Consider the following 13,953-nt stretch of genomic DNA (forward strand, 5'->3'; position numbering starts at 1 on the left):
GCGCTGACCATGCTCGAGGCCTAAAGTAACGCATCTTAAAGCAAACCTAGAATCTCTGTCTTGCAGTAAAGTGAAGACAACAACAGAAAATTCAGGTGCAAAACACCACTTAAAAAGTGTAAGTGACTATAAACTTGTGTGAAAAATATGATGTGTAGTAAAAATTCAATCCTTGGGGAGAGTGCAGCTCAACAAAAACAAGACGGCTATTGACAGGTATGGAGAAAAGCGAAATCCGGAGTGCAAATCTTCTCCAAGGATATATGCAATAAAAACAGCAAAGAAAAATATAGTGCACACTGTATATCAGTTAAAATCAAAGCACGGATGTGTATATATTTCACTCACGTGTAGTCCGAGATATTCAAGCGGTGTGGTGTACAGTTACCAACTATAGATGAGTCCTGGCACCTTTAACACTCATCTACAGTTGGTTACTATAAGCCAGACCACTTGAATATCTCGCACTACACGGGAATGAGATATATACTTATTTTTTATTTATTTATTTATAAAAATGTTTAACCAGGAAGTAATACATTGGGAGTTACCTCTCGTTTCCAAGTATGTCCTGGGCACAGAGTTATAAAAAATACATGGTTACATTAAAGAACAGGGGTTATACAGTCAAATCACAGCCAGAGTTGGAAAAATGGGTACAGGGGATAAAAGGCTTGTGAGTTTTACACACCCCTTCTTTCATTTTAACTGATATACAGTGTTGCACTATATTTCTCTTTGCTGTTTTTATTGCATATATCCTCGGAGCAACTTTCACTCTGGATTTCGCTTTTTTTTACAATAAAGTAAGTAGACAATATCATATCTTAAGGGGGTTATTTTTCTAAGATGACCTGATGCAATAGTTCTGCACAATTACAGTAGCTTTTAAAAGGATTTTGATCTGCTGCTTTCGTTGAACAACTATTGTAGGATGTACATTTTATTGAACAGCTCCCTATATGTCATAAGTAAGGCAGGTACACATCTTAGTGACTATGCAAACTCCCTATATGCACATAAGTAAGGCAGGTACACATCTTAGTGACTATGCAAACTTTAAAACAATGCTGACTTTCCTAAAGGGCTGCAAGCAAATTACCACCAGAGTGGTGATGGGTTGCAAACCCCTCTGCCAGTTACACGGCAAAACAAATGTATTGCCGCCGTCGCGTGCGCTTATCGTAAGCGCGATGGAGCGGCGTGGTGGCGCAAAATTTGGAAGCCGGTCAAATTTGATTTTTCAGAGGCTGTCGCCACATGTGAGAACCTCTGATCCAATCAATGGCCAGGTCGCTTGCGACGTCGCTGCAAAGCGAAATACAACTTTTGCGGGTGGCGACATCCGTCGCGTCGCACGCACTATAAGAGCGGCCTTACACAGTAGATGAGGTTGAAAAAAAGACGTATGTCCTTTAAGGTCAACCTCTGCTAAATTTAGACGACAGATACTTTATCCTATATCTGTACGTACAGTATATTGATCCAGAGGAAGGCAAACAAAAACCCCCAGTGATATCATCTAATGATGTCTCATAAGAGGAAAGATAAATTCCTTCCTGACTCCAAGAATTAACAATCAGATTTCTCCCTGGATCAACTTTCTTCCCATGTTTACTTATTTGGTATATCCCTGTATACCTTTCCTTTCTAAAAAGAGGTCCAACTTTCTTTTTTTTAAACATGCCTATTGTATCTGCCATCACAGTCTCCATGGGTAATGAATTCCACATTTTAACTGCCCTTACTGTAAAGAACCCTTTCCTTTGTTGCTGGTGAAATCTCCTTTCCTCTAACCTTAAGGGATGACCCCGAGTCCTTTGTACTGCCCGTGGGATGATTAGTTATTTTGAAAGCACCTTGTATTGTCCCTGAATATATGTGTATAGTCATCATATCCCCTCTTAGACGCCTCCTCAGTGAAAGGAATATACCAAAAAGGAGGGCTACCCACAAACCACATTCTCTTAAGGGCTCAAGGCAGAATTCTGTGTAACCTAAAGCAGTTATCAGATTAATACACACCCGCTGGTCCTCTGAAAGTATGGCCATCCAATCACAGTGCTTTACATACCCTCTTCTTCTGCCTCTGGTCCATCATAAGATTTATCAATTGCAGTTCGGAAGCTCTCATTACAGCCCCTGCCACGAACCACATGCGGCCTGGGTCTGTAGAATGGAAGGTCATTCTTCTTGACTTCTGCAACTGCAGTCTGCAGGCTCTCAAGAGAACTGGACTTTTTGAGCCCCAGTCTTGGACCAAAATCTTTTCCAGGAGAGACTGAAAGGAGAAGAGAATGGGATGCATGTGAGGGCACAGCTCTCATTTAATGAACAATGGCAACAATGTAATGACAGAACGCCACAAGCAAAAGCAATTGTTCCCCAATTTGGGAAGGCACCGAAAACATTATGAAGAGGGAAAAAAGGAGAGATAATGAAAACATTAAGAAAAGCCACTAGTCACTGAAATAGATATGCAGGTAAGCAAAATAGTATATTATTATTACAGAAAAATGATTGGCGGAAAAATAGAAGAGAGCAAAGAAAGCTCAAACTGAACAGTCCCGGAAAACATTTAGGGCAATATTTATCAAGCGGTGCTAAGCACATCACATTTATGCATTGTTTTCTAAATATGGTCCATAATCTAAAAATGTCTGCTATGTTTACAAATAATTAGAAAATAGCATTTATTCTGCAAAGTGCCACAGCTTAAAAGTATGATCAGACTCTAGAGCAGAAAGCAAAACAAATTAAGTAAAGAGGCAGTCCTGGAGACACTTTTTTTAATACATATGATTGAAGCAGGGGGCCTCGGGAGCAGAACCGCGTTTATTTCAGCCCTGGGGACACCCTGCTTCCCAAAATACTTACTTCCGTAGGTTTTGCCAGTAGGAGCCTTGGCTGGGTTAACAATATGAAGGTTTAAATGTCCCACGTCACAAAGGCCAATAGGAAGCTGCAACATCATCCGTGGGGCCTTCCTATTGGCCCACGTGACACAAGAGCTTTAAAGTGCGGAGACATATCGTAACCCATACAGAGGTAAGTATCTCGGGAAGCAGGGGGTCCCCGGAGCTGAAATCAACACAGTCCAGCTTCGGAAACCCCGTGCTTCAAACCTATTAAAATGGGGATTTTTTATGTCACAAGGCCTGCTTTTTAAGACATTTGTTTTGCTTTTTGCACTAGGTGTCACCAGAGGAGTGCTCTTTTATATCAAAATATGCAAAAAGTGATTGCTGTTCTATGTGCATGAAAATTAGGATTTAGCATGAGTTCTTTTTATGTACCCTGAATTATTCCCACGTATAAATCTGGCAGCCTGCACGCTCTAGTACAGAACAGCAGTAACACAGATTATCCCTGGTGATTTAAAATAAAATATAAAATCTTTCTTCTTGTTAGGTCAGTTTAAGATCATTCTCAGATCATTCTCAGTTGCTCTCATTAGTCGGAATCAAACGTTACCAACCTGCATGTTCGTATCGGTGAATGCAAAGTTGAATGCTCAACTTGTTTGATCAATATCACACGTTTGTATTTATCCAAGTTTTATTTATTTTTATTTTTTATTCCCATTAACACACGATTTTTCTTTTTAATTAGTTAACAGTCATTTTTGTAAAATGGGGGGGAGGGGGGGCGTACCAATTATTTTACAAACAATGTGAATAACCATTAAATGACGAAACACCAAAATAAAGCAGGGAAAGCATTAGTAGCCGCACTCCCCAAAATCCACTGATATCTGAGTGAAAAAAGAAAAAAAAAGACAAAGAAAGGAAGATATGGTTGCTACTGGAGGGCACACACGGCTCGTCTCTTTTGTTCACTAATTGCTATACCAGGGCCTACTATTACTCTCAAATTAGCGAATGCTAAAATGGATTTATTGCCAGGAATTGCACATCATAGGAAGTTTTTCTGTTCTGTCTTTCTTTTATCTGTTCCTAAAATGCCATGTGCATTGGGAGCAGACCTGAGGTGTGGGGCTGAAAAGCCAGATACATGCAACAATTAGCACCGGAGATATTGTAAGAGGCCACACGTGATCCTCCCAACGGGCGTGTACACTGCTGGAAATACACTTCCAAACAAAGACGGTGCATTTGTGTCAGTCTTAACCCTTTTGCCGCTGGGAGGGCCTGCAAGTGCATTGCAGCGCATTACAGTATGTGGGGCTGCAACTTCACCACATTTGTGCTGCTACATACAGTAGGGGGATATTCATTAAATTGTGATATTCATTAAATTGTGATAGTGCCAGTTGGGGTGTTACTGCACGGAAACGTATATTTACTTCATTGCTATAGTCCCTCGATTCGCACCCTCGCAGTTTAATGAATAACCCCTTCCTCGTTTCCTCTTAATTCTGTCTGTTCCTCTTTTCTGCTTGGATCATGTTACCAGGATTCTGTTAGTACTTGTCAGGGACACTGGATCACACAGAACAATTACCTATTAAAGTGATGGTGAGTACAAAAGTGGCACTTGCTTTGTGTCTAGTTCTAGCCCCCACTATCAGCTTCACATTGCACAGCCAGCACCCAACCACCTCGCACTGATGAGACCCAAAAGGTCAAAACAGCTGTCTGGGAGTAGCTTAACTAGCTATACACTTCTTAAACCCAGGCTGTGCTGAAAAGCTGTGTAACGCGGCAGGCATAAACCTATAGGGGTCCATGTTAAAACGGATGAGAAGCAAAAAGCAACGTTGTGTGCTCATTTGCATGTCTTTTCCGAGAATCCCTGGCTGTAGTGGAGGTATTGCATGCTGGGACAATATCTTCTGCTTCAGGCTACCATGGGAACTGTTGCAGAATAACATTTAAAAAAACACATTATATATTATTACTATTATAAATAATTACATTGAATCTCCAAGGTGTAAGCCAATTAAGCCAATTAAACCACTATAATTGATTCACAGTGGCAGTGATCAAAGTCGTGGTATTGCATCCCGGTATCAGTAACTTCTAAATCTCTTTAACACTTGGAGAAAGTTTTATTGACCTTATTTTTCAAAAGTCTATATTTTAAAAGCGCCAACATATTCCGCAGCGTGGTACAATGGGGTATAAGGACAACAATACAATTATATTATTGTGGTAATAATGTGCAGCGTGGTACATAAGGACAACAATACAATTATATTATTAACATACACTGGGACTGTAAGGAGGCACCTGCTCCATGAATCATTCAATTTAAAAGGAAGGGAGAGTGGAAAATATGATACAGGGGGAGGAGGCTGGTATGTTTCTGAAGGCTGCTCGCCCTGTTGCAAGCAGCTGGGACGCTCTTAACTTTGTAACTGATGACAGGTGTTAAGGTATATCAGCAGGAGGAATGGGGTTCAGGATATGTATGAATATCTTTATTTATTTATATAGCGTCCACAGCTGCACTTAACGCTTTACAAGGGAGACCACACAGTACAGGGAATTATAGTACAACACATACGATCAGACAGTAGCAGAGGAAATCCCTGCCCCAGAGAGCTTACAGTCTAAGTGGTATGTTGGGAGACTTACAGAGACAGCAGGTGAGTTAATAAGTGCAGTAGATGGCAGTGGTTAGTAGGAGTGACTGTGTGACAGTAACCATGAGTCTAGGCTATTGGAGCACATCATTTAAGAGGTGAGTTTAAGGTTTGATTTGAAGGTGGGGAGAGAAGGTTCTTGACGTTTACGGAGTGGGAGGGAGTTCCACTGGTAAGGGGCAGTGAGGGAAAGGGGATTAAGGCGAGAGAGGGTGGTGAGGAGACGGTTATGGGTAGAGCGCAGGAGACAAGCAGGGGCATACTGTAGTGACATTAGTCAATATTCAGAAGACACCAATTCTAGATTTCCAAGTAATGGTTCTAATCAAAGTCAAACCAAGTTAACCTTTTAGGTGGATTATTTTAAATGACTCACAACCTTTTATTTAATTAAAATAATAAAAATGGTTTCTACAGAGTTGCCTTTTTTTTGTGTAAAATCTGCATTAGCAATTATTCCCTTCTGACTTCTGCAATAATATCATTGAGACGTGATAATTCAGTATTAAACAAGGAACCTTATGTAACACTTACAGTGTTGGAATGCAAATATATGGTCTCGTTTGTTCTGTTTTTATTAGAACATACCAAAATTAAAATATATTATTACTATTATGAAACAGCAGACTTTTCCTGTGTTTGTTTGGATACCTTTTATAGCCCAGATGTGCTTGCGATCTTTAATTGAGCCCCTATGTTTGTTGGCAATCTATCAGATACAGTTTTTCTAGTGAATGTAAGGACGGGCATAATGAACTCCCAAGTGGGAGCCGAAACATTAGTGGTTTTCAAGAAAGTATGTGTTCTCTACACAGGGATAAAGCGTTTGTTCTATTTAAGGGTAGAGGAGCTGTAGAGGTGGCTTTGAGTGGTTCAGGGCATAATGTAAAAAAACACAAAATATGGCTTTCCACTAATATATATATATATATATATATATATATATATATATATATATATACATATATATATATATATACACACATACATATACATACATATATATTTATACATATACATATACATACCCTCTAACATTCCCACACCATTAGTATACACTCCCACCTTTTGTAAAGCGCTCACTACATTGTGGGCTCTTTATTTATTTATATTTACATACTTACACACATTTTTGATTATTAAAGCTCGGCTAACACGGTACTGATACCTCTACATACATGCATACATAATATATATATATATATATATATATATATATATATATATATATATATATAATGGAAATATTACTGTATGCTCAGTTGCATGTCTTAGACAGGTCTGCAACCCCGCTTTTCACCATTATCACCCAGCACACAGTTCTTCCACTGCAGCAAGGGATTCTGGGAAATGACATGCAAATGAGCACAGTGCCACCTTTTGTTTCAAAACCATATAACATGGTCCCTGTAAGCTTATGCTTGCTGCATTTCACAGCTTTGAGCACAGCCTGGGTCAAGATGTATAGGCAGTAAACCTACCTACAGACACCCGTTTCGACCTTAATGGGTCTCATCAGTGTAGGGTTGGTTATACTGGCTTTGCAAAATGAAGCTTAGGATAGGTTTCACCACACTTAGTTAAGTTATGGTGGGTTACCAACCATAACTTAACTAAGTGTGGTGTATAAATATGTACCTTGAGAAAGGTCCCACTGGGGGACCGAAATGTCGGTTTTTGTGTCTTCTATGAAATATAGAAAATTTATGATTTACTTACCTGCGTGCTGTCCCTTGATGTCGTGTTGCAACCGGTATCGTATGGTGTATATATATATATATATATATATATATATATATATATATATATATATATATATATATACACACACACATATATATATATATATATATATATATATATATATACACAGTGGTTGACAAATCACCAAAAAATCTACTCGCCACACAAAAAAAATCTACTCGCCACCTAGTACCAAACGTGTGCTGCTTGGGCCAATATTTACTCGCCCGGGGGTTAAATCCACTCGCCCGGGGCGAGCAAATGTATAGGTTTGTCGAACACTGTATATATATATATAAATGTGAAACTAACATGCAAGCCTGCAACTAACTAGAAAAATAATACCGAATTGCTTAAATCAAAATATAAGGTCCAACTATTATAGATAATGACCTAATGACGGTGCTGGGGACATAATGTGGAAATAAAAGAGGAAAAAGGGTCCCACTGAAAGCACTCAAGCAATGATAAATAATAAATGAATTTATTCAATGGAAAATACACATGAATTACACAAAAAATATTAAAACAGTCCCCTCGGACCCCCAAAACATGTATACTGGTTTATGCACAAATAAAGGATACAGAAGTATCCTAAATATAACCTGAAATAAGGAATATGTGCAGAATGTATAAACCAGAAATATTATAATGTACCTGCTTAATTATCTCAAGACCGGCCGGTCAAAACAGAGATCTAAAATAGTATGCTAAAATGCTCTACCTCAAAGCTCAATAACAGTACCAATCAATCACCAAAATAAATACATGTAAAAAAAACCACAATAAAGGAGCCATGCTAAATGACTAAATAATCGCCACAAGATGAAATGCATGCAGGTCCCAGGAGGGAGATTGAGCAATGGCATGAAAAGCAGAGGTGAGCGACCATCAATAGTCCAAAGCAGGGTAAGGGGGTTCCTGGGGGAGTACAGACACAGCCCCGACGTACGTTTCGCTACCTCTTGCTTCGTCCGGGGGCTTAAAGTAATGGCGTCCGATCAGGCTTAAAAGAACACTAACAATTAGTGTGATCCAATAGCGCTGCTATTGGAGGAGGGTTACTGTAGGAGGAACGCGCACAGAGGTATGCAAGGGAGACTTGTTATGGTGAAATTAAACAAGGCTTTTATTGCGCCTGTTTCCTTAACATCAGAAAACCATCAAAACAAGGGGTCAAACAAAGCTTCTATTCACTTGGGAGTATTTCTAGCGAAACCTATGCAGTCCACAACTCCCTTTAGATAAGCATGTCTCCCAGCCCCAAACATATATCTTGATATGAGCAGATATTTCCTAAAGTCTTATAAAGTAAAGTCTTATCTGTTTCTTGTGGTTGGCGGGAAAGTTTTCTCTGTTCCTGGGTTGCTGCCTTTTTCCTCAGGTTTTGTCAGCATTCAGGTTTAGAGGTGTTTTCCCCTGTGTCTTGCAAGCAGCTCTGCTATTTCTTCTGGCAGGCTCAAGACATCTGTCCCCATGGCCAGTCTCACAACTTGTGAGACTCAGGAACAATCTCTCTCCCTGTCTCAAAAGACAGGCTTTTCTAAGAAGTTAATCAGGCAGGTGGTGTCGGATAATTAACTACCAGCAGTTAACCACCACACTGCTGTATCAGAGGCACATTTCCTGAACAGGAATAACTCCCCTGTTACAGTTACCTCGGTAGCTCTGATTGGATTTATTTATAAAATATTTTACCAGGAAGTAATACGTTGAGCGTTACCTCTCGTTTTCAAGTATGTCCTGGGCACAGAGTAAGACAAATAATACATGGTTACAAGTACAGATACATAAATGAACAGGGCATACATTATATACAAGACATTGCGTGCACAGTTAAAGAAAATATATATTATGAGCGTATGAAACAGTTACAGACCAGATTAAAATGTGAGACAGCCTTAGATTTGAAAGAGCTTAAACTGGTGGTGGATGTGAGAGTCTCTGGTAGGTTGTTTCAGTTTTGGGGTGCACGGTAGGAGAAGGAGGAACGTCCGGATACTTTGTTGAGCCTTGGGACCATGAACAGTCTTTTGGAGTCTGATCTCAGGTGATAAGTGCTGCAAGTGGTAGGGGTGAGGAGCTTGTTCAGGTAGCTGGGTAGCTTGCCCATGAAGAATTTAAAGGCAAGACAGGAAAGGTGAACTTTGCGCCTAGACTCTAGTGTTGATCAATCTAGTTCTTTGAGCATTTCGCAGTGATGTGTGTTGTAGTTGCATTGGAGAACAAAACGACAAATTGAATTGTAGAGGGTGTCAAGTTTGCTAAGGTGGGTTTGAGGTGCCGAGCCATATACTATGTCTCCATAGTCAATAATTGGCATTAGCATCTGCTGTGCGATACGCTTTCTGACCAGGAGACTTAGGGAGGATTTGTTCCTGTAAAGTACCCCTAGTTTGGCATAGGTCTTGGTTGTCAGGGTATCAATGTGCATCCCGAATGTTAAGTGGGAGTCAAACCATAAGCCCAGGTATTTAAAACTAGTGACAGGTGTTAGGGTGGTGTTAGCGTTGGTTCTAATCAGGAGCTCAGTCACTGGAAGCTTTACAAATTTAGTCTTGGTCCCAAATACCATTGTTACAGTCTTGTCAGTGTTTAAAAACTGTTTGTTTTGGGGATGGACGGACTGTGGGAACCAATCATGGCTCTCCTTATATGACACTGTCTGACCCCTTACAGCGTGACCTTTTCATCATGCAGTTTTTTGATAACTTCTTACTAATCAGCTGTTCTGCTCGCAGCGCTATTGGATCACACTAATTGTTAGTGTCCTTTTAAGCCTGATCGGACGCCATTACTTTAAGCCCCCGGACGAAGCAAGAGGTAGCGAAACGTACGTCGGGGCTGTGTCTGTACTCCCCCAGGAACACCCTTACCCTGCTTTGGACTATTGCTGGACGCTCACCTCTGCTTTTCATGCCATTGCTCAATCTCCCTCTTGTGACCTGCATGCATTTCATCTTGTGGTGATTATTTAGTCATCTAGCATGGCTCCCTTATTGTGTGTTTTTTCACATGTTATATATTTATTTTGGTGATTGATTGGTACTGTTATTGAGCTTTGAGGTAGAGCATTTTAGCATACTATTTTAGATCTCTGTTTTGACCGGCCGGTCTTGAGATAATTAAGCAGGTACATTATAATATTTCTGGTTTATACATTCTGCACATATTCCTTATTTCAGGTTATATTTAGAATACTTCTGTATCCTTTATTTGTGCATAAACCAGTATACAGGTTTTGGGGGTCCAAAGGGACTATTTTAATATTTTTTGTGTAATTCATGTGTCTTTTCCATTGAATAAATTCATTTATTATTTATCATTGCTTGAGTGCTTTCAGTGGGACCCTTTTTTCCTCTTTTGTTTATATATATATATATATATATATATATATTATTCCCCTCTCTGCACGAGTCCTACATATGTGCTCTCTATGTACATAATGTGATGCATTTAGATGCAACTCAAAGCTAAGTCTAACACTCACGTTGCTTTCTTTGAGGTAACTACTCATATTCCAGCTTTAGTTGTTTTCTTGTACTGAAGCTTTCCATTTCCCCACTTCTTTTCTTAAAATTGCAGGGAACTAAAGAATCCTAACAGTTACAATTTTAGATTTAACGGGTGGGTGCCAAATTGCAGCCTTTGCTCTGACTAAAAGGTTTAGAAAGCTAATGTCCACAACTTGTGTACTGTTAACACTTTCCTCTTACCAATGGTGTAATCGTATATATTCTATTAGTAGCGAATTCTGTATGTCTGCTTCACAGAATGGCTCATCTTCATGTAATACTCCCTTATCAAATATACTGTATCTGTTTGATAAAGCAAAACCTGAGACTTAAACTGCAAATCCACACTTTCAAGTGATTACAGCATCTTCTATTAAGACAATTTTGCCATGTAGTACCAAAGGAGGGAGAGGGAGTAGGTGGTATGATACCTTTTATTGGACCAACAAGTACCTACCAAGCACTCCTACCAATGACTGCCATCTACTGCACTTATTCCCTCACCTGCTGTCTCTGTAAGTCTCCCATCATACCACTCAGATTGTTAGCTCTCCAGGGCAGGGGTTTACGTTCCAATTGTCTGACTTTGTTGCACTTATTGTATTATCCCTGTACTGTACTGTCTCTTTTGTAAAGTGCTGAGTACATTGTGACTGCTATATAGTGATATACATACATACATTTAAATGATCCTTCTATATCACACTGCAAGTCGTACCATTTGGTGTATGAGTGTTATGTAATATTCAAATACTTAAATATCTTGCACTGAATGTGTTTCCGTACAGTATAACTCTGAAACCTCTCTTGCATCTTGAAGACATTCTTCTACTTCTAGACCAGAGGTCATGAATCATGCTCTTACCCTAGTTCAAAAATGACTGCACTTCTCTTCTGGCATTATTCACATTGAACATGTTGGGATTTCATTAACCAACATGTCAGTCTTTATTCCCCCGTGCAATGCAGTAGTAACACTCGGGGGAAAGCCTCCACATGCTATCCTGATTCTCATTAAACATGCTTATCCTTGGAAATGAACTTCGAATTTACATGGATATTCGATCCGAGTCAAGGTAAGGGCTGTTTGTTTTCCAAATTGAGCAAATTGGGGAAACTACACTTGATCTGATCCTGACGAAATGTTAGTTGGGGGGGACACACCGTGAGGCTGTGCATTCAGCTATAGACACCAGCTACCTTTCAGTTTCTTACACGTAATTGTTTCTTTATTATACTTGTTAAACGCAATGTAGATTGTTGTGCTTGACTGCTCACTAGTAAGACTGTAATGCTGAAGAACAGATTGGTAAAACTGCAGATTGCAAAAATATAACTCCCAAGAGGGTTCAGACAGTTTCTAATTGATCAGTCTCAAATGAACGAGCAGTAAACATTTCACTAACGGGTGATTACTTTGGTCTGATTTTATATCTCTCTGCTAAGATCCTCTATAGATTTCCTTTGCTTAATTAGATATGGAAATGGGATACCCTGCGAGATAAGGAGATATAAACAAGTCTCTAGTTTCTGTGGCCCTAATAAATCACACTCTTGCTCATATTAACAAATATGCTCAGCATACACGAGGTCACATGCCAAAGCTCAGTCAAATGTCATTCCATGTAAAGATTGCAAATGTAAACCCATCACCCATTACATATGTGGTGAGGAGGCAGCCTAGGATTCTCACGTTCTAATCTTCACTCAGTCCCATTGAAACAGGGAAGTTATTTTTACATAATAAATAGAGAAATACTTGTTCCATTAAAGTCACAAGACACGCGAGAATGTACTGGATTAATTTTGAGGGCCTTTACCTTATGCTGCTCATCTAGACATTTCCAGAAATCACGCTGGATACAGACACTACTGGATTATTTAAAAAGTTTGTCTAATATTATATTGGGCCAATATATAAAATGACATACTGATATTGCACAAAACCTTATTTGATTAGCTTTTTTTTTAGCAGCATAATAATAAGCATGTTATAAATTAAGATTTAATAACTACCATATTTTACCTACGGTATGTCCTCTACGGCTATGAACAAAGAAACCTTCATATTAACTGTTGCTCGCATGGCGTCTCACCGATTTGGACTGAGTCTAGCTTAGAATAAAGTCGTCTATTGACATTTTCTCAACCTACTTGCTGCTGCATGCTGCAGACGTACTGGCATTGATCGATGTGACCGATCGATGTGAACATGTGATCGATTGCATAACAATCGCACGGTTACGTTCCACCCCATGAAATCAGCTCCTTATTTCTCATGGAAACAAGCAAATCATGACATTGACTGATATCAGTAGGTCCACCAGCGTGCCAGCCTGTGTGATGCTCACTGGTGATCACCAAGGGCACTGTAGTGGTTAAAACCGTTCAGTGGCATCTCAGTCCTTGAAATTAGAATTATCCAATTAAAATGTCACTTTAATCAACTATCAATAACTTGGGTCCTTGGAGTTGGACAGCTCCTCACTCTTTCAGAAGAAAGAATTGTTAATATGCCTGCAGAAAGAGCGATGACCTTTATTTTCTGAATCACAAAAGAACACCTTCTATTAATAATAATTTATTGCTCATTTAACCATCCCCAAAACTTTAAAACACTTGAAGATGGGCTCATGAATAACCAGCATAATTTCTTCTCGTCAAATTGAGCAAAATGGCAAAAAAAACCTCTTAAGTACCCATTTCTATCCCACAGTTTGTTCTATATCTTCAAATCCAACTCTTGGGCAGCCACTTTACAGGAGAACTTGAGCGTGAAATGAAAATCTCAAAGACAGGGTCAGGAAAGTGGAAATCTATATCTCACTTCCAGAGATTTAACCTCCAGCTTCTTCTTCTTCTTCTAAAAAAAAAAAGTAGTAGGTGATTGCTACATTGAGGAATCTCTTTCCGTTTTCTTCTTCATAAATTAAAACGCAATCAGAAAACGCAATCTCTGAATCTAACGAGACAGAAAGGGAAGAAATCCATTTCCTTCTGCTTAGTTGCCTTCCCTCATTCACCTGCTTGCTCTAATCACACATTCTTGCAGACATCAAACCTGCAACGCTTTGCTTCCTCGTTGTCCCTCTTCCCCACTGGCAAACAGTCGCTCCAATTTAAGAGGCACTTGTTGCTATGGGTGAC

General features: G+C 39.5%; 1 protein-coding gene across 3 annotated transcripts in view; it reads right to left on the reverse strand.

The window, feature by feature from the left end:
* PARD3B (par-3 family cell polarity regulator beta) overlaps positions 1-13,953 on the reverse strand; it is a 774,037-nt gene that overhangs the window by 348,623 nt on the left and 411,461 nt on the right. For all 3 annotated transcript variants that reach the window (XM_075608550.1, XM_075608549.1, XM_075608551.1), the window contains exon 17: positions 2,075-2,281. In XM_075608550.1, the coding sequence (XP_075464665.1) occupies positions 2,075-2,281 (207 nt within the window). The remainder of the gene's footprint in view (positions 1-2,074; positions 2,282-13,953) is intronic.

This window comes from Ascaphus truei, chromosome 7 (genome assembly GCF_040206685.1).
Source record: "Ascaphus truei isolate aAscTru1 chromosome 7, aAscTru1.hap1, whole genome shotgun sequence".
NCBI lineage: Eukaryota > Metazoa > Chordata > Amphibia > Anura > Ascaphidae > Ascaphus > Ascaphus truei.